The sequence below is a fragment of the Pogona vitticeps genome, chromosome 1, assembly GCF_051106095.1.
Source record: "Pogona vitticeps strain Pit_001003342236 chromosome 1, PviZW2.1, whole genome shotgun sequence".
In the NCBI taxonomy this organism is placed as follows: Eukaryota; Metazoa; Chordata; class Lepidosauria; order Squamata; family Agamidae; genus Pogona; species Pogona vitticeps.
Window position 1 is genome coordinate 67135864 of NC_135783.1, and position 21598 is coordinate 67157461.

At 41.3% G+C, this 21598-nt stretch overlaps 1 protein-coding gene across 7 annotated transcripts in view; it reads right to left on the reverse strand.

Moving 5' to 3' along the window:
* The window catches only part of PACRG (parkin coregulated), a 323734-nt gene that overhangs the window by 148688 nt on the left and 153448 nt on the right, over positions 1-21598 (reverse strand). For 3 of the 7 annotated variants that reach the window (XM_072994458.2, XM_020808835.3, XM_072994466.2), the window contains exon 4: positions 15279-15428. The exons of 2 other annotated variants lie outside the window; for them this stretch is intronic. In XM_072994458.2, coding sequence (XP_072850559.2) covers positions 15279-15428 — 150 coding nt within the window. Of the gene's footprint in view, positions 1-4077; positions 14835-15278; positions 15429-21598 lie in introns of those variants that run through there. 2 more of the 7 variants (XM_072994474.2, XM_078383211.1) reach the window with 1 other exon arrangement.

The window sequence follows — 21598 nt, forward strand, 5'->3', positions numbered from 1 at the left end:
TATAGTAATTTTTCTGTCACTTGTGTCTGCAGACCAAAAATATGCTTTATTTCACCCATAAACTTTTGACCTTGATAGACAGAACAGGTGAGTTGCAGATGTAAATGGTTAATGCAATACAGTTACTGATTTTGTGACATATTTGGAAGATAACATCAGAATTTTCACATGTAGGTCATAAAAGAACCCCATATGTCATATAGCAACTCCCAGAAGTACATCAGCCACTGTGGTTAGCAGTTAGTCTTGTCTGTCAACAGAAGAAGAAAGCAAAGGCAAATGATAGGAGATATGTGATATGCAGAAAGAATCAAAACCCTGGTAAAAGGCCAAGGTCTGACCTTCTATCAGGACACAAGGTCTACAGAAAACCCACTCACACAGACTGGTACCTAAACAAAAACTCCAACCACCACCCACAGCAAAAAAAGAGACATAATCAAAACACTGGTAGACTGTGCAAATCGGAAGTGTGAAGCTCAATTTCTCAGCACTGAACTCAACCATCTGAACTGGGCCCTACAGGCAAATGACTACTCCAAAAATGAAATCACAAGAGCCGTCAAACCAAGAAAAGAACACTGAACTGAAGAGGAAAAACAGCCACCCACAAATAAAGTATTTCTGCCATACATCAAAGGAGCCACGGATTGTATGGGGAAACTTCTGAAAAAACACAACCTACAAACTGTATTCAAGCCCACCACAAAAATACAACAAATGTTATGGTCAGCAAAGGACAAAAGGGATCCCCTCACCACTGCAGGAGTATACCAGATACCTTGCAGTTGTGGACAGGTATATATTGGAACCACAAAACGTAGCATCCACACCAGAATCAAAGAACATGAGAGACACTGCAGACTAAAACAACTGGTAAAATTGGCAGTAGCTGAACATGCCCTAAAACAAACTGGACATGAAATTCTATTTCAAAATACTGAAGTACTGGACAACACCAGCTATCATTATGTTAGACTGAACAGGGAAGTAATTGAAATCCATAAACATCAGCAGACCTTCAACAAAAAAGAAGAAAGTTTAAAACTCAATAAAGCCTGGCTCCCAGCACTGAAAAATACAGCCTGCAAAAGGTCAACGAACTCTACCCAGCTATAAAAACCGGTGATCAATGTACACAAAAGACCAGCTAACAACACCTATCAATCACAGTGACAGATAATTTCTCCCTCCTGTCACAACAATACACCCACAACAAAAAAACATGCTGATCACCACAATCACCCATCTCCGGAAAAGGACAAAAGCTGATCCCACAGCTATAAATACTCAACTATCCAAACAAACTGCACCAGAGCACAGACAGAGTTCTGGCTCCTGTCCTCTGAAGATGCCAGCCACAGAGACTGGTGAAATGTTAGGAAAAACAACCTTCAGAACGCAGCCAAAGAACAATCTGAATGGTATCTATAACTTCAAGTAAGTATTGTTCTCTTATTCTGGAAATACTGTGTTTCCCTGAAAATAAGACAGGGTCTTATATTACGTTTTGCTCCAAAAACACATTAGGGCTTATTTTCAGGTGATGTTTTATTCTTTTCATGTACAACAATCTGCATTTATTCATGTCATCTTCTTCTGGTTGCTGCACAATGGTGGAGGGCGGGATTTCACCTAACTGCAGCTAATTTTTGGGGTAGGGCTTATTATTACGAGCATCCTGAAAAATCATACTAGGACTTATTTTCAGGTTAGGTCTTATTTTCGGGAAAACAGGGTAGGTATTTATAATCTAGATATATGTGGAAGAAATTTGGGGAGTAAAATAAAGTATATGTAATTATTCTCTAAAGCCTTTGACAATTTTAGAACGTGCAAATTAGCACACTTTTGTTTAGCAATTGGCCATGTATCTCTGGAGATGCATTTCTGGAGGGATTAACATATTAGCTTTCTCCAAGTTGTGAAAAATGCCCCTTCATCTGTTACAGTCCTGAAATGCAGCAGTCTGGGGGGAAGTTTAAAGACTAACTTAGAACCAGAGTTGGACAAAAATTGGGAAGATGGATTTTTCCTGTCAATATAATCTGCTCTTTCTGTGATCTTGTTTTTGTCTTGTTGAAACCAGATGCAGATATAGCAGAAAACCAGTTTGCCAGAGCCTAGCAATTTTGCAACATATTTCACTTAGAACATTAATTCAAGAGGTGTGTGACAAATAAATATAACCCATTTGAATAATTAAAATAAGATGTTTCAGTACAGATTTTACATTTAAAAAGTCACTGTACGGAGTAAAACAAATTTCAAACCATATGTCCCCTTAAAATGTAACATATTTGTTTATAAACATACATGAAAAGTGAAGAACCATGCAACAAATAAATGTAACTCCTTGTAAATCATTTAACCTAGTTTTCCAAGAGGAGTTCTAGAAGAATTGTGTCATCATACTTGAAGTATAGAGCTGCCTAGAGTGGTCTATTCGTCCAGATAGGCGGGATATAAATCAAATAAATAAATAAATAAATAAATAAATAAATAAATAAATAAATAAATAAATAAAAATAATTATGATGATGATGATGATGATGATGATGATGATGATGATGATGATGATAATAATAATAATAATAATAATAATAATAATAATAATAATAATAATAATAATAATAATAATAATAATAAATTCTTATTCCTTTTGTTCAGAAATCTGATCCTGAAAAATGCAGCGACAGTGCCAAAACATAGAGGCATCGCTTTTTCATAGACACTGGTTTGAATTCAACTGATTGCCTCACCTAGCGTAGACCCCACTGAATCAACATTTACATGAAATATTGAATCACCATCCAGCAACTGGTTCAAATGGGTCTACTTTGATTGATTGATTGATTGACTGATTGACTGTTTGTTTGTTTGTTTGTTTGTTTGTTTGTTTGTTTGATTGATTGATTGATTGATTGATTGATTGACTGATTGATTGCCAGACTTCCTTCCCAGAAACTGGGATCCAAAGCTGATTACAGTATAATTTAAAAACAAGTTTGAACTAGTCACTGCATTTAGGCTATCACAAAATATGTTGCCCCTAGGTACCATTCACAAAATCACACCAAGCAAAGGAAAATTTAAAAAGTGGACTCTTTTTTCATCAGTTAACAACTTCTCATTTAAACACACTGACTTCTCACCAAAGCAACTGTAAAGAGTGTTTTTCGACACGTGTGAATGGTGGTGAGCACAATATAGTATCCTTTAGACCAGTGGTAACCAACCTTTTCCGAACCGCAGACCGGTGGGGTGGGGTCCATGCATGTGGGCACGGCATTCCCCGTGCTCACGGGTGGGTGGCGCATGCTCGCAGGTGGGTGTGGTGCATGCTCACGCATGCATGGGTGGGCTTGGCGCGCTCATGCACATACACAAGGTGCACACTTGTGGGTGGGTGGGGCGCACTCACGCACATGCACAGATGGATGGAGTGCACCCACGTGCATGCTTGTGGGTGGGCGGGGTGCGCTCTCGCACACATGAGTGGTGGGCACCTGTGCATGGCAGTGGGCCATGTGTGCAGGCATGTGGGGGGGAAGTGCATGACTGGCACCAGGCCATGGATGGCGAGGTGGGGACCCGTGCTTTAGACCATCCTGATTGTTGCCAGTCATGTTGTTGACATTCAGGCTGCTCTTTATTAAGTAAAGCTTGGTATACTTTTTCCTGCTGGCATTGCAGGCATGATTTTGTGCAACAATGTCAGGCCATTTTTGTGTGTTTCGAATAATGGATACAAAAGCACAATAGCCCACATTCAAAAACCAGAAGTTTTTCAAGAATTGAATACAACTGCAGTAACATGCTGCCAAATACTGTATAATTTAACAGTACGAGCCTTGTGCACTGTTGCGATCTTTCCACCTACTGTAGAATTGTTTACAACCTCCTATTCCAGTGGTTTCCAACCTTGGGTAACCCAGGTGTTCTTGACCTGCAACTCCCAGAAGCCTTCACCACTAGCTGTGCTGGCTGGGATTTCTGGGGTTGGGAACCACTGTCCTATTCAAAAGGTAGCCCTGGTATTTCCACTCTTTCATACCCCTGGAAATCTTCGAGGCATTTTGTATTTTGTTTGTTTCTTTTTCCTTAAAATATAATCATCACAGGAACATTTAAAGATCAGTCCAGCTGGCTTTCTGACTTGAACTCTGAGCTAGATGTGCATCTTTTAGATGTCAGTGCTCTGGATTCCTGCCTGGTTGAAGCCTTTCTGCCACCTGAGAACATCTTTGCCTGTCTAATAGATACCCTACTGTGATCTGAGAATACCTACACTCTGCTTCTTTTGGATTTTAATTTTGAGCTGAAGATTCTCCACCCAAACCTCAAGTTTTTCTCAGCAGACTAATAGTAGGCAACAAATCCCCATTTTTCTTGTTATTCAACTCTCTCTCTCTCTCTCTCTGCTTCCCCTTCCACATGGTGGGGTTGGACTGGATGGCCTCAGTGGTCTCTTCCAACTCTATGACTTTATGACTAAGATCTGGACAACATCCAGAGGTCAGGGGGCCAAACATGCCCATCCTTAAACTTTAGAAGGCTGCACCCATCCCTGCAACCCTGACTCATTTTTTTCCTAACAACAACAAAAATCTGTTTCCAACCAAAACAGTCTCACTAAGTCCCCAGCACCCAAAGAACAAAAAAATAAAAATGGATATTGGGATATTCACAGATGCTATGGGGTCTTCAAAAAATGGCAAAATTGCTCCTCAAAGCCTCTAAAGGCCACAACGAGATTTTTTGAGAATTGTTGCAATGGCAACATGAAGAGCATATTTAGTCCCCTGGGAGCCACATATGACTCACGGACCTCATTTTGTCCACCCCTGGACTAGAACCAAGGACTACAGAGGGAATCATATGGCCCATTTAAATTTCAAAAGACCCCATTCAATTCTAGCGTTTATTAATAAATAAATGTTCCTGATTAAGCATTGTAACAAGTCCCACAAAGAAACTATTAAAGCAATGCAATGGTCTCTAGTGATCCCTAGCAGATAATCGACAAACATCTTTAAAGCAACTTCAGTAGTATCTTTAGGTGTAAAGCCAGAAAATGCCAGAAACAAGGCAGAAAAACATCCTATGAAAACTTTGGACTGCCTCAAATAGAGCAATTTTCAGTTCCCTTCTCTTTTGTATATTCTTCTACGCATACATACCAATGGTTGCTGAAGGAAGGTCACTCCTTCCTGCAGACTCAACCATAAAGACTGTAACGTTCAGATAAAAAAAATATCCATTTTAGATTACCCCACCCTGCCTACAGAACAGCTTCTAACAGTAGAATAAAGAATATGATTCAGATATTTTCATGCAGTCCCCTGCACATCCACCAGTTTGTGCTCTAGGGGGTTAGGATATCTTCTATAGCAGCAGGGGGAGGAGAAGAAAGAAATTCCATTGCCTGGATTATCAATGTCGTCATTTAGTGTTTATTTAAAAATACCTTGTGTGAGACATGATAGAATTCAGGGCTCTTGACTACTAATAGAATGGTGCTACAGTCATTAGCCAGTAATCACTCTGTTGGGTTAATACCAAACATTTTCAAACCTTTGTTGCAAAGGTACATGTTCTGTGACTTCATGTTTTCTTTTTCAGTCATTTAAGATGCTGAACAAATAAGACCGTTAACACATCAGAATGAAGTGCTAAGTAGTAATAATTTTACATTAATCACTGCTGAGTCAGTTCTATTTCACATGGCCAAATACTGTACTCTTCTCTCAGCAATTAGTCTGTAATTACAAATTATACCACAATATTAAATTGGAGGTGGTTTACTTCTTCAATGCTTAAATCTAATTACTAACCCCCATTAGAGTAGACCAACTGAGTGAACTGCTGAATGCTAAGTCAACATGATAGTAAACCATAATGATTCAATGGGTCTACAACTGGATTCAAATCCAGATTTGTTAGACTCAGTTTACAATAATGTGAATACAGATGCATAAGAAAGCTGATGAATGCTGCAATTCTATACGAGTTTATTTGAAGTCACTCCTTTTAAATTCAGCAGCCTTACCTGGTTAGCCACACATAGGTCTCTACCTTAAATAAAGCTATCATTAAAACAGGTACAGTGGGCTTGTAATTTTCTCAGAGCAATCATAGCTAAATGGAGCAGATAAACTTGAACAATTTATATAGAAACTGAAAGTCAGTCAAAGCCCATAGTGACAGGAAAACCTCTATTAAGATATTCCTTCAGATATTTAAGGAGATCTAAAATGTAATTTGTGCCCCTAGTTTCCTCCTACTCCCACCTTTTTCAGGCATTTTTTAAAAAATGTGAATGATTACACAGCCCTGGAATTAAATTGTCTAATACTTTGACTTGCACAATTTTAATGCTCTTAACCAAATAACTCTGCACATTCATATTTCACATCTCTTTTAGGCCTTGCCAAAAAAAATCCATTTCCCCATAAGTAATTGAAAGTTCCCTTTATTTCTTTACTTTTGAGTAACAGGAAACTAGTGACTAGTGAAATTTTATCTATATACTTTTAACTTGCACAGAAATGAGGCACAGCACTGTTGACAGAGTGGCTAAGAGCTTGGAATGTTATATTTTAACAGGAATTTGTCGTATCCCTTATGCTTTCTTGGTAACTAGGATGTTGTTATCATTAACACTGTTCATATTACTCATAACTAGTTACCAACAGATTCTGAAATGGATCAGGAGAGGAAAATATATATATCATATATTTTATTGTATTAAATACACCACCCACCTTCCTGGAAGGCCTTACACAATTGGTAAGATATTTTAGGATATGAAGTAGGTTTTTCAGTTGCACAGAGCACTAATTTCCTCACCTAACACCAGACAAACCATTCTGCCAAAAAGACTCTTCTTAGTATTTATCGTGTCATGGTCCCTGTGAAATCACACATATGTGTGACTAACAAGCTCACTTACTGGCTGCTGGGATGTCACACCAGAGTAAAAGAAATGACTGCTCTCCCAAAGGCAGTATCAAGCTTTGCTCTGACATCCAATCTGTAATGTTTGATAAATGTAAGGGGTTGTGTCAAGGTTGTTGCTTGCAGATATCCCCAAGTTGAACTCTAAGGAAAACTGTGAAAACTGCCACTGCTTTCGTTGAATGTCCTTTGATAGAGTAGGCAGTGGACATTTAGTTAAATGGTAGCACAAGATGACTGTGTCAACCATCCATTTGGAAAGTCTGTGAGATATGATATAGTGGCCCTTTTTGGTCCTTGGTAGCCAATATATAGTCTAGTGAAACTCTGAAATGTCTTAGTCCTGGACACATTTAAGGTTAGTGCCCTGCAGACATCTAACGTGTGCAATTATCTCTCCAGATCAAGAGGAGATGAGGGGAAGAAGATAGGGAGAGTCAAAGGTTGATTCAGGTGGAACTCAGACACAACTTCAGGTTGAAAAAAGATGTCAGGGAATAGTATGACCTTGCCTTTAAAGAATTGTAGAAAAGGTGCATCACAACAGGTGGCACTAAGTTCACTGGCCTACCATGCAGCTGTAATAGTGACAAGAAGGAGGGTTTTATAGGAAAGTTGTTGGAAGTCAGATTATTGCTAATGGCTCGAAAGGAGGCTTTGTTAATTGAGAAAGTATGAGCTGAGGATACCATTGTGGACCTCTTGATATCAAGATATGTGTTTTACAGACCTTTTACGAATCTTTTGAGGACAAGATGATGAAACAGATGAGATACCATGGACCCCAGAGGTTATTAGGCTACTGTTGCACATAGGTAAACTTTTATAGAAGAATGAGAAAGATCTTTCCATTTGAGTTGGAGATGAATCATGCCACCATCCTGAGAAATGAGATCCAGTGTTAACAGAAGGTGAAATAGATACTCAACCATTTGTCTCAGAGTTGAAAATCAAGGCTGGCAAGGCCACCATGGAGCTTTCAGAATTGTTGGTTTTGTTTTAGCATAATTTAACTACAGTTGTGCCTCAAATTATGACCATAATCCGTTGTAGAAGATGGACATAATTCGAAATGGTCGTAAGTCAACACACCATTTCCCATAGGAATGCACTGAAGTGCAATGAATCCGTTCCGGCCGAAGAAAAAAAAATCACACACACACACCAAAAATCACTGCAAGACTCATTGGAAATGCGATTAATCCTTTCCAGCCAAGGGGGGGGGGAGAAAAGCAATCAAGCGTGCAAGACCCATTGGAAATGCACAGAAAACAAATGCAGCAGATCGGAAGTGCACAGAGAACAAAGGGGGCAGATCAGAAATTTTAAGAAAACAAAAGTAAAAATAAGGGAAGCATGCAGGACCCATTGGAAATGGGGGAAAAAAACCCAAAGCAACCAACCCCCCCCATAGCATAGCATAGGCATCCTTCAGTCCCAAGAGACTATGGTAACATGCTCTGAATCGAGGAGTGTCCTCTCCAGAGCATGAAGCCTGGGTAAAGTAATATGGAGGATAGGCTGTTACCAAGCAGCAAAGCTCTCCTCTCCACGCTCCCCCAAGACCCATCGGAAATGGGGAAAAAAACCAAAAAGCAACCAAACCCCCAAGACCCATCGGAAATGGGAGGAAAAACCAAAAGCAACCAAACCCCCCAAGACCCATCAGAAATGGGGCAAAAATCCAACAAACAAAACCCTCAAGACCCATCAGAAATGGGGAAAAACACTCCAAAAAGCAACACAAAACCTCAAGACCTATCAGAAATGGGGGTGAAAAAAACAAAATACAAACAACCCCCCAAGATTCAGCACAGCACAGAAACCTAACCCCGCCAGCTCAAAAACACACTGCAAAAACACCCAGAACAGTTTTTAAAAAGCAGAAAATAGCCCGAAGCCTCCCTGCAAACACACAGATACACACTCACTCAGAAGCAGAAGGAGGCAGTCCCAAGCCTCCTCTGATGCATTCTCTCTCTCTAACTGCTGGGGTGAAAGAGCTACAAAGAAGCAGTCTCATCGCCACCTACAGTTAGAAATTGGAATTTCCCACCTTTTTTCCCTGCCTATTTCTGTTCGTAAGTGGAAGCTCCGGTCATAGGTAGAAGCAAAATTTTGCGGCCGGAGCTGGTCGTAGCTCGAAATGGTTGTAAGTAGGGATGTTTGTAAGTCGAAGCACCACTGAATAACTCTGAGTAACAAAGGAGTGGGGGAAAAGAAACAGAACCTCTTTCTTGTTCAGTGTACTCAAAAGGGTTTCTTCGGTGACTTTCTCACTTAACCTGCTCATAAGAAGTACTTTTTGCACTTCATGTCAAACATGCACATGTTCAAACATATCAATGTCTGGGCTCCCCATTGGGAGCAGATGGTCTTGAAAACCTGAGGGGATAGCTCCCATTCATGAGCCAATGCCCTCTTCCTGCTCAGAGACTTGGCTTTCTGATTGTCTTCTCTAGCTGTATAAACAGATACTAGATAGATGTGTCTTTGGACGCATCACTCTCATAAAAGAACTGTCAGGTAGAGGAGTACCATGGAATGTGTTCTTTCCTGTTCGTTAATGTAGTACACAATGGTCATGTTGTCTGTGACAACCTCTGCCTTTTTTGAGGACAGTGAAATAGGAGGAGTAATATTCATTGTCCCGAGATTCTGGTGGAACTCCTTGTACAGTGTCTTTTTGAAGAAGATATGCCACTTCTTCCAAGAGAATTTGAGATTATGATGTAATCTTGTAAATGACCTCTTGGTGGAAGAGACATGAACTCTATTGTCTTGGACTATGGCTAAGCCATAGCTGTTGCTGGTGATGGTGTGCCAGGTGTTGACAAAGGGCATTAGGTGTATAGTATTAAATGGTGACAGATTATGGATGCCTGAATGGACATTCAGGAGGAGGTGGATCTCGGCTGCTTGGAAGTCAAAGTTGCTGTTTGGCCTTCTTGTCAGATTGTTTGGAAAGTAAGGGCAGACCTGGACTTTGACCTTGTAACAGAATGTCTATTGAGAGGAGGATACTGAAGGATGCTTTGGTCTGTCTGAAGAATATTTGGTAGATGAGGCAAGGTAGGGATGATATGGTTGAGTTTGAGAGGAAAACTCTCATGCCCTTTGCTATGGTATGCTTTCTATGGTGGTTATTTATTATATTATCAGTTTTGTTACTGATGTCCCTCTCCATCAAATGCTAGGTATTGATGCATGTCACATTATTGCCCCTGCTTGTTTCACCAAACCAAGGGTTAACGCTATGTATCCCACAAGCTGACACCAATTTGCCACAATACCCACGTGCCTCCTGTTTAATTATTCCCTCACAAAGGCGCATGTTGCATTCTTTTTTCACTGCCACCAGTGGATTGCTTCAATCAACAATATAAAATGACGTATGTCAGAACACTTGTCTTGTGAACAGAAAGAGAACTTATTTATTGAAGTGAAGCAGAATGAGTAATAACAGACGTTTTTCACATATTCAATATACATAAGCAATTCATCAACAGTTTCCTCAGTACATAGTTCTTTTTGCTTGCAGTTTCCTTGCCACCCTCTCTACCTATTTTCCTAACCAGCTCTGTCTTTCTGACTAACCAGCCCTATCTGACTCCTCCTTCTCCAGCCAAGCCTCATGTAGCTGCTGACTCCTCTCTCCAACCCTCTCATAGGTTCATGCAAATCAGCTCATGAATACGAGTACCAGAAGTAACGTGGGCGGTCGCCAAAATGCATAACTCAGAGCCATTGGAAATACCTGCCAAATGGAGCCAAGCATAATGACTGAGTGCAACCACAGTTGCCATGTTCTTTGTAGCATACATCTCTTGGGTTGCCACCGCCATGGCCTCTTGCTGGAATTTGATGACTAACACTTTTTTTATCCTTAGGAAGACTGTCTATGAGAGCTTGACTTTTGTTCCATAGGAACCTGTGACAGGCCCCCATGAGTGCTTAATAATTACATATCTGGACTTCCAGCTTGATGCTGTGACAGGACAGTAACAGGAGGACAGAGCTCCGTCCGCTGGGCTAAATTCTGACCTGTTTGGGACCCCCCCGGGGGTTAAAAGCACCCCAAAAAGGTAGTGAATTGGAGGAGAAGCCTGTTGATCGGGGGAGGGGGACAATGGTTACCGTCATTTTGATCTTTTAGAAAGACAGGAATAAGAATTGGGAAAAGACAAAGAATAGGAGGAGTTACTTAGAAAGGGCTTCAGGATCAAAGGGATGTGATCATGCAGCCCTTTCACGGCTGCTTTATCCCAATGGTTCTTAACCTTTGTTACTCAGGTGTTTTTGAACTGCAACTCCCAGAAACCTCAGCCAGCAGAGCTGATGGTGAAGGTTTCTGGGAGTTGCAGTCCAAAAACATCTGAGTAACAAAGGTTAAGAATCAGTGCTTTATCCACTTCCTAAGCCCCGCGGGGATCAATTTTTCTAATTTGGGAGTTAGAAAATAGGGGGAGATTTATAAATGGAAAAATACGGCCTAACTCTTCATTAACACAGAACAGATAACTATGTATCCCACCACCCAAGAGATTAAATTTCAGAAAATAATATATAAAAAGTAGTGATTCTGAAAGTGAGAAACTCTACAGAAGATGCTAGGATATTACAGTATTTGGTATGTACTAACTCCTTAACTCTATTGATTGACTAGTTTCTCATCTCTGTTGACTCATCTTTTGCCCATGTATCCAGAACAGTAGCAGCTAATATTTTATTAACCAAGAACAATTGCCTTGTGTTTCATAAGAACTTTTCAGGCCTCATTTTTAGCATATCAGAATGTAAGTAGGCCAAAATAATAAAGATGATTTAAATATTATCTACAGAGAGGTTAGCTGTGCTAGTTTGTTTCAGCAAAAACAAATGTTTCTCTTAAAACAAAAATATTGAGACACCTTTCAAGCTGCCAAATTTATTTTAGTGTGAGCTTTCTTGAATTATAATCCATTTCTTTAGACACAGCATGTTATCCTGTGCTTGAAAAAGTGGACTGTAATTTACTAAAGCTCCTATGGAAATAAAGATAGTCTTAAAGGGTGCCACCGTGTTTTTGTTGTAGTTTCTATTTATTTTTAATCTGTGGCTTTCCTTCTGTATATTGCTGAGGTTGGCAAGCTTTTGTTGTAAAATATTCTGGATCATTTAATCTGCAAAGCATTTCACAAGCTATTATTGATCACCACTGAACAAGATAAATTGATGACATGAAAATGTTTTTGCTTTGTAACGCACATAAAAACCATTAAGATTGCTTTTCTTTGACAGCACATAATAGCTGTTAACGGAGATCAACTGCATTTTCATTTACCTGTGTTATGCAAAAAGCTTCCACCTGATACAATTGTCTAAAACTTATCAAACTAATTTCTATTCTCTATGCTTATTTTAATACCCATACAACACAACACATGACAGCTTTGTAGTTTCCTTTGGTCCTCCATCATAAATTCTGTCTTTTACCAAAAAAAGTGTAACATATAATTCTTTCAAAATTCATTTACTTCAGACACCTCCATGAAACTGCTTTTAGAATATGAACTGTACAACAAGAGTCCATTACATTAACAACAACACTCCCAAATACTAAAAAAATGCATTTTTACTGCATACTTCATTCTGAAAAGCACTTTATAAAGATATATCCATTACAATACTATACTAACTGCAGGAAAGAAATAGATCAAAGTAGTATCATATGGTTCACAATAATTATGCCATGGAAGTAAAAAAGCCATAAAGAACGTTAACTATCAGGTTCTTGCTGAACAAGATGGCGAAAATGCATACCAGCAAATAATAAAATGCAAGATCAACAGAGCTACAGCTATTATATGTTTAGCTTATATCTACAATTCTAATTGGCTGACGAATAGAGGGGCCCAAATTAGGCTTATATTATATTAGCCCTCTATCATTAAAAACATGATTTAGGGTGCCGACAGTTACAACAAATGCAATACATTCTGAATATGATTCCAGAGAGAATAAGATGGCATCACTATGATTTCTTTTAAATCTTTATTTTGTTTTATATTATTTTTTTCATAAGCAACAGCAGCACAAGCACACAAAAGGAAATTGACATATAAATCTATCACATCCATCCCCATAAATAGAGAAACTTGCTTTTGTAGGAAGCATCACAGCATAGATGTAGAAATGTAACATTTCTACAAAATTATAGACCCTACTTCGGTTCATTCATGCTCTTTTAGTTATATCTGACATAATTTTAATTGTTCATGCTCTTACAGACAGTATTTAGTATCTAAGTGTTCATTGTCCAACAGGCAAGTTGCATGAACTGGAAGTCTCTTCTCCTTTCTTTACAAACTATTTTTTTATTACTGCATAAGTACCGTATTTGCCAGTGTACAAGGTGACTGGCCGTATAAGACTACCCCCCAACATTTCCACTCAAAATATAGAGTGGACGGCTCTGCTGTGGCACCGGCGCCGGCTGCCTGGGGCTCTGCCCGGGCCCACCCTGGAAGTTCATGGCCGGTGGGGAGGAGGGCGAGGAAGAGGGGAAGAGGCGGCACGGGCAGCGGCAGGAGGAGGAGGAGGAGGAAGAAGAGGGGAAGTGGGCGGGTGGTGGGCGAGCGCGCGCGCAGCTGGCTCAGCAGCGAGAGGGCGAGGAAGAGGGGAAGAGGCTGTGTGGGTGGTGGGAGGAGGAGGAGGAAGAAGAGGGGAACTGGGTGGGTGGCGGGTGAGCGAGCACGCAGCTGGCTCAGCGGCACAGGGCAACGGGCAGCCCGGTGGTGGGCTCTGGCCTCTCAGGCATGTCCGTCTCTGCTTCCCTCCCTCCATCCGGACCGACTGCCTGCCTGCCCGCCTGCCTTCCTCCCCGGCCAGCATGGCCCCGCATCACTCACTCAATGGCGGCGGCAGCTCCTTCCTGGCCCAAATGAAGTGCACCCGGCGTACAAGACGACCCCCCCCCCCACTTGGAGGCATGTTTTTTGGGCCAAAAAAAGTCATCTTGTACACCCGCAAATACGGTATATTCTTCATGCCATTATGTTTCACAGATGACTGATGTTCTACAAAAGGTAAGGTGCTTTACTCACTAATTTCAGAGCAAGGTCCCTTCTTGGCCCACAAACCACTACTGGTTTTGTTGAACTAATAACTTATAGTGTACATGACGTATGATGATACGAGTAAAAAAAAGGTTAACTAGCAAATAAGGCTCCTTAATGTGTTGATGAAACCCAAGAAATATTAACAAACATCTTATTCAACATACAGTTTTATTAACATGGTTTTCAAAAATTTAGTTAGTTTAATGTGTGCTGATATATAAAAATGAAAATAGTATAGTGTAAAATTTTTAGCAAATTATTACATAAAGGATTAAACAGTATAACAAATGTCTGTCCATTTTTAATAGGAGGGGTATCATAAAAATAATAGCAAGCTAATGCAAGCTTGCAATGTTCTCACAGTATTCCACCAAGCATTTTTAAAGGTCTCAAATATGATGCAGGCTACATTTTTGAACAAAACAGAACATTTTTCCATAGTGAAATTGAGAATTGCTCAACAAAAAGATGAAACTACTTGGCCAGAGCAGCTCATATAACTTTATAAGTAAAGGAATATAAACATTTTAGAACACCAAATGTCTTAAAATTTAATTGTTCTTAAACGTAATTAACCAATTTTAAAAATTGTGATTGTGACAGTCACAACTACTGTGGCTGGATAGGTCAGTCAGTAGAGCCAGAGGTTGGGAGTTTGATTCTCCATTGTGCCTCCTGTGAGTAAAGCCAGCCTGTGTGTCTATGGAAAAGCTGCACAGTTCCAGAACTTCCCTAGAACGTCCCCATTTCTGAGTATTATATACCTGGAAAACCCTGAAACGAGTCACCATGAGTCAGAACTGACTTGAGAACACATGGTTGTTATTATTATTACAGTGACAAGCAATGATAATAAACTTCACCAATTAGCAAAGTTCAGAGCAAGATCAAGAGGGGGGTCCTTACCTGTTCAAAAGGGGGGAAATGCAATTTATCAATGCACTTAAAAAAGTGCCATGATGCTTTACAAATTAATTATTGGAAGATTATAGAACTGCTCCAGTGCCTCTGTAATTTGTTGAATAAGCTCTATGTGTAGGGAGTAATAAATAGAGTTGTTAATTTTGCTGCATCCCTGGGGAAAAACAGAGGAGAGGGTGCCAAATATACTTGAGTTTATGTGCAACAGTAAATTCTAACTACATTGTTAATTAACCTTGCTTTAAGCCCCTCTTTGCCAGAGAGCCTGTAAGACACAGAACTGCTAGGATCACTCACCATTCTTATTCTTAAAGATGTTTAAAATGGGGAGAATCTGTCGATAATAGGGCACTAAGGCTTCCCCCACCATGTCAGCAGACACAACCAGGTGCTGAAGGACTTTGAGCGTTATGCAGATGACCTGTCGGTTTCGAAGGTTCAGCGCATCTTTGATAAACAAAAAGAGACAAGCAGAAAACAGAGGAATTAATTTCAAGAATGTAGAGGGGGGGAGAAATCCTCTAATGGACAAATTTAATTAAACTGTACTCTGCTGGGGATTGTAAGTGGGCCTTTATTAACCAGGCTTTGAAGGAATCCAAAGATGGATTGCAGGCCCAGCGTTATAAAATACTGCCTTGTCTGACTGTTATTTGTTCCCACAATTTGTGCTGACTCCTCACTAACCCTAAGTAGGCAGCTCATTATTCCTTCTCGCCGCCTATGTTACTGGTCCCCCGCCCCACAAAGATGCAGAAGAAAGCCATCAGTAAGTACCACTGGGACTAATGGAACTACAAAAGCAAACCACAAGGGGTGACAACAAAGACATTCTAGTGCAACAATTAGCCTGTTTGTATTTGCTTGCTTAGCTATCGTTTTATTCATTTCAATTAACAATTCCTACTCTTCGGAGAAAGAGCACAATGAGACAAATGTTTACAGAAAAAAGCTTGTAGGTTGCTTTTAAAAGAAAACAATCTGACAAATAAGATTCTATCTTGCCTACTTGAGAGATGTTTGTGTTATTCCAGGCAGTTGAATATGGCCATTGCTATCAATATAACTTTTGTCCCCGTGCCATTTTTGATTTTACAAAAACAGAGAAAGAATTTTTCTTTGTCTTTCAAAATTAAATGTTTTCAAATGCATAATTCAAATGCCAAATGCTTCAAATTATTGGCCGCCTCTTCCAAAATTACACAGCTGAGAAGCAAAGTCCACAAATGGTAGCTTTGTTCTCCACATATCTGAAATGAATATTGTGACAAACCCAGACCTACTGGGATCTGCCACACGTTAACTAAGCTGCCACCAACCATTCCCTTTAAGAAGTCACACAGACCAGGGATGGATTTTCAACAAATAAAAGAATAAGGTTTATTTAAATACAACACACAGGGAAAATAAAATGATTAGGTGAATAAGATATAGTAACGTGGCTTAGTCTCATTCATACATGCATACAGTTTGGTTCACACCGAACCCTTAACTTGAAGCACAGACCCTGAACCTATCAGTTCTGGCTAACCATTCAGACACCTGAACCTATCAGGTTGGTACTGACACACAGTAGTACCCTGTCTGACACACAGACTCCCACACCAGCTTCTTCTTCCCAGCTGCTGCTTTGTCTCCTCCCAGCGTCTAAACTTCTCCACACACGCATCACATATATATACAGTACAGCCCCTCCTCCTGATGTCCCGCCTTCCACTCCCCATAGGATGGAACTTTCCCTCCAAACCCATGACAGACAGGTAACATCAGTGCTGTATGTAACACCTCCCCTCTTTATAAGTTGTTTTGTAGGGGGAAAGCTAAGGTGCTTTTTCCCAAAAAACAACCTGGATAAAACACACAACAACAGTTATACATACCATATCATACTTACTTATACTTACATTCTAAGTTAACCATAGCAATTAGGCATTTAAACATTTACCATATACATTACATCAATTTACCTTTATTCATACAAACCAAGTTCAAAAACAGGTACATTTAACTTTTTGTCATCAATATATATACATAGTCCATGTTTCTTTCGCCGTCTTCATTCTTCAGGTCTTCTTGACAAGGCGTCAGCAACACAGTTCACTGACCCTCTGACCACCTTCACTTCAAAGTCATAGTCCTGTAGATTTAAAGCCCACCTCATAAGTTTGCTATTGTGGGTTTTCATTGTCTTTAACCATTGCAGTGGTGAATGGTCAGTGCACAGAACAAAATGTCTTCCCCAGATGTAAGGCTTGGCCTTCTGGATCGCGTAGACTATGGCCAGACACTCCTTCTCCACGGTTGCCAAATGTCTCTCACCTTTCTGGAGTTTCCTACTCAGGTAGGACACTGGATGCTGGTCACCATTCTCATCCTCCTGGCAAAGAACTGCTCCTACCCCGCTGCTAGACGCATCGGTGTAGATGATGACCTCCCGGTCGAAGTCTGGAGCACACAGCACTGGATACTGGACGAGCACCTCCTTCAACCTCTGGAACGCCTCCTCACAGTCGCTGGTCCACGGGATGCGGTCATCAGCCTTCTTCCTCGTCAGATCGGTCAGCGGAGCCGCAATCTCGCTAAACCTCGGGATGAACTTTCTGTAGTAGCCCACCAACCCAAGAAATGATTTGACTTTCTTCTTGGTGTTGGGTCTGGGCCAATCACGAACTGCTTCTATTTTGGCCTCTAGGGGTTTTATCACTCCTCCCCCTACCATGTGACCCAAATATTTTATTTCTGGGCTACCCAGCTGACACTTGCTCTCTTTACAGGGCCTAGGCCACAGCACTTCCTCCCCTGGGTCAAAGTGCCTCTCCCTGGCTTGCTGGTCATCCCAAGCTTTCTTTCTGACCTTTTGAGCTTGCAGGGTCTCTGCTGCTAGCTCTAGGTTTCTCTTTAGGTCATTCCTTAAGGTGTCTATGTATGTCACAACGTCTTGTGGGTCATCCTGGGTGATCTGCTCCCAATTTTGTTTGATCAAATCAAGGGGCCCTTTCACCCTTCTCCCAAATAAAAGTTCAAATGGACTGAACCCGGTACTGGCTTGTGGCACTGATCGATAAGCAAACAAAAGGGATTGCAGCTTCTGGTCCCAATTGTTTGGATTCTCTGCCAAGTAAGCCCTAATCATTCGCATTAGAGTCCCATTGAACTTCTCAGTTAACCCATTACTTTCAGAATGATAGGCAGTGGTTTCCTTGAGCTTAATTCCACAGATTTGCCATAAGCGTTTCATGAGCTTTGATGTGAACGATGCGCCCAAATCTGTGATTATTTCTGAGGCAAATCCCATCCTGGACATATACCCCACCAAGGCATCTGCCACTGTGTTAGTTTCAATGTTAGTCAAGGGTATGGCTTCAGGGTACCTCGTGGCATGGTCCACAATGGTGAGAATGAACCTGTTCCCCCTCTTTGTGGCCTTGGGCAAAGGTCCCACAATATCCACCCCTATGCATTTGAACGGAGTGTCAATCACAGGCAAAGGGCACAACTTTGCTTTGGTCCTGTCGCGGTTATTCCCCTGCCTTTGACACACATCACATTGTTTACAGAACTCCCTGATCTGCTTCCCTATGTCAGGCCAGTAGAAATTCTGTGTGATTCTCTGCTGTGTTTTGTTCACCCCTAAGTGTGCAGCAAACATGTCAGAGTGCCCCCTTTGTAAGATCATGGGGCGATACTTTTCAGGCACCACTAGCTGACTTCTGATCCCATCTCCCCCTTTTGAGATATTCCTCAGGGTCTCTCTATACAAAATCCCCTTTTTCTCCAGAAATCTCACTGGGGTTTCAGGTGTTAGCTGGGCGTCAGTCACCTGTTCAAAACACTTTTGGAGAGTGGCGTCTGCCTTTTGCTCTTGTCCAAATCGGCTGTCTGTGGTTAAGGTTTCCACCACAGCTTCTGAACTCCCCTCTGCTTCCGTCTCTGGCTCATCATTACCCCCCTGAACTGTCCCCGTGGTGGCTTGTGAACGTGTAATCGCTAGCACCCGTTTCACATGTTCAGCCAGGTCATTTCCCACGAGCACGGCTGCTGGCAGAGTCGATGAAATCGCTAGCCGCCAAACTCCCCTCCAGCCTTGAAAGTTGACAGGTACCTCCGCGACTGGCAGTGAGATTACCTGCCCCTCAATCCCTGCCACCTTCATGCTCTCATTTGGGATTAGATATTCCCTAGGAATAATATCTGGATGGCACAGGGTCACCTGAGAACAAGTGTCCCGCAGCCCCCGATACTGATGGCCAAGTATTCCTACGTCCACCCCTGCTGTCTCAAACAACTGAGAATCTGTTCTCACCAGTAGGCAGCGCCTGACCTCTACAAGAGGACCATTTTCCTCAGCCTGATCAGCAGATGTAGCTGTTCCAGATTGAGTAGCCATGGCAGCAGGCTCCCTCAGTGACAATGAGCCTTGCTCTTTCTGGACACAGAACACAGCTTTTGGCTTGGTTCCACTTGAATCATGAGGCACATTTCCCTTTATCTGCTTCCATTTCTCACACCCTGAGATTAGATGGCCCTTTCCCTGACAGAAATAACATTTTCTGCTATATTTTGAGTCTTTCTCATCTTGTTTTGGTTTTCCCTCCAAAATCTGAGGTCTTGGTTTCATGTCTGAGGGCTTCCCTTCACCATGGGTCCCTCCCCCTTGCTGCAATTTCTTCCCTTTTATTTTCAAATCCAGCTCCTTTTTCTTAGCCTCAACCACAGCCCTGATCTGTAAAATTTCTTCCTCAGCCCTAGCTTTTATCTCTTTTACTTTTTCTTCAGTCTTATCTCTGATTTCTTTTAATTTAATGTCTTTTTGCTGATTATATTTTTCAAGATCTTGCTCACTTTGTCTGGCCTGAGCCTCATACTTTTCTCTTTCCAAAATTTCTTCAACTGATAAATTGTTATTTCTCTTATTGAGGAATGTTAATTCTAATTGTGCCATTCTAATTCTGTGTTTCAGTTCCATCTCTTTTATCCTCATGGCCATTCCCCTTTCCTTGGCATCTGCCTCTGCCTGTCTGATTTCAGCTCTTTCTCTTCCTCTTATTTTAAGCTGTTCAATTTGTTCCTCCTTCTCTAGTTCTTTCATTCTGAATTCATGTTCTAGAGATAACTTAAAGTTTCTTAGGTCTCCCTGTGGTTCTCTCACTTCCTCCATTTCCCTCACCCTCAGTTCATGCTGTTGGGCTAGGAGTATCTTTCTGAGCTCTGGGTTCTGCTCTCCTGTGCTGTCACCCTGCACTGAGCCAAATTCATCCTCAGAACCTTGGTCAACCTGGGGGTCTTTCACTTGACCCATTTCTGCCATTTGGCTTCGAGTCAAGGGCATAATCCCCCCCCCCCCGAACAGGCTGCTTTAAAAAGTCAAGCCTCAAAATAAAACAACCACTTTTTTTTTCTCTTTTGCCTCAGAACCAGCTTTCCCTATAGATTGCTGCTGTCCTTCAGCACTACTTGCAACTGTAGCGAGTTAGAGTCTACCCCCCTCTGCTGGGCCTCTCAGCAGGCAGGCTAGATCACTGCTGTTTCACAGTTTTGCCTCAGCTTTTTCCCGCCAAAACAGGCTGCCTCAGAGCACCCTAATCTAGTCCCCAATCTGAGGTTACACGTTCTTCTACTAGTGCACCCCCCCGTGAGGTACACCTAGAAGATTACCTACGTGCTCTCAGATTGTCCCTGACTAGACCCCCCTTGCTCTGGGCACACTTGCCAAGGCTTTGCTGGACCGCTGGACAACTGGACCAGTCGTATCCCACACGCTGGACACCAATCAATGTGACAAACCCAGACCTACTGGGATCTGCCACACGTTAACTAAGCTGCCACCAACCATTCCCTTTAAGAAGTCACACAGACCAGGGATGGATTTTCAACAAATAAAAGAATAAGGTTTATTTAAATACAACACACAGGGAAAATAAAATGATTAGGTGAATAAGATATAGTAACGTGGCTTAGTCTCATTCATACATGCATACAGTTTGGTTCACACCGAACCCTTAACTTGAAGCACAGACCCTGAACCTATCAGTTCTGGCTAACCATTCAGACACCTGAACCTATCAGGTTGGTACTGACACACAGTAGTACCCTGTCTGACACACAGACTCCCACACCAGCTTCTTCTTCCCAGCTGCTGCTTTGTCTCCTCCCAGCGTCTAAACTTCTCCACACACGCATCACATATATATACAGTACAGCCCCTCCTCCTGATGTCCCGCCTTCCACTCCCCATAGGATGGAACTTTCCCTCCAAACCCATGACAGACAGGTAACATCAGTGCTGTATGTAACAAATATAAATATGGATAGCAACGCCACACTTCTGATAACATAGATTTTGAATCCACTTGCATTTTTCTGTAAGAGTTTTGAAAGTTAGAAGTATGTTGGCTGCATGAAGCTAAATGTTTTGAAACATTTCTTTAAAATAACAAAAGTTAAAAGATCAGAACATCTCTTGTTCATCCTTAATTCCACAATCTGAAAGAGACTGGGAAAAATATGAACATATGTTGAAGCAGGAATATCCTAAATACAGAATAACTGCCATGAGAAAAGAATAAAGAAATAGGCACAAAAACTGTGATTAAACAACCCAGAATTTCACTAAATGG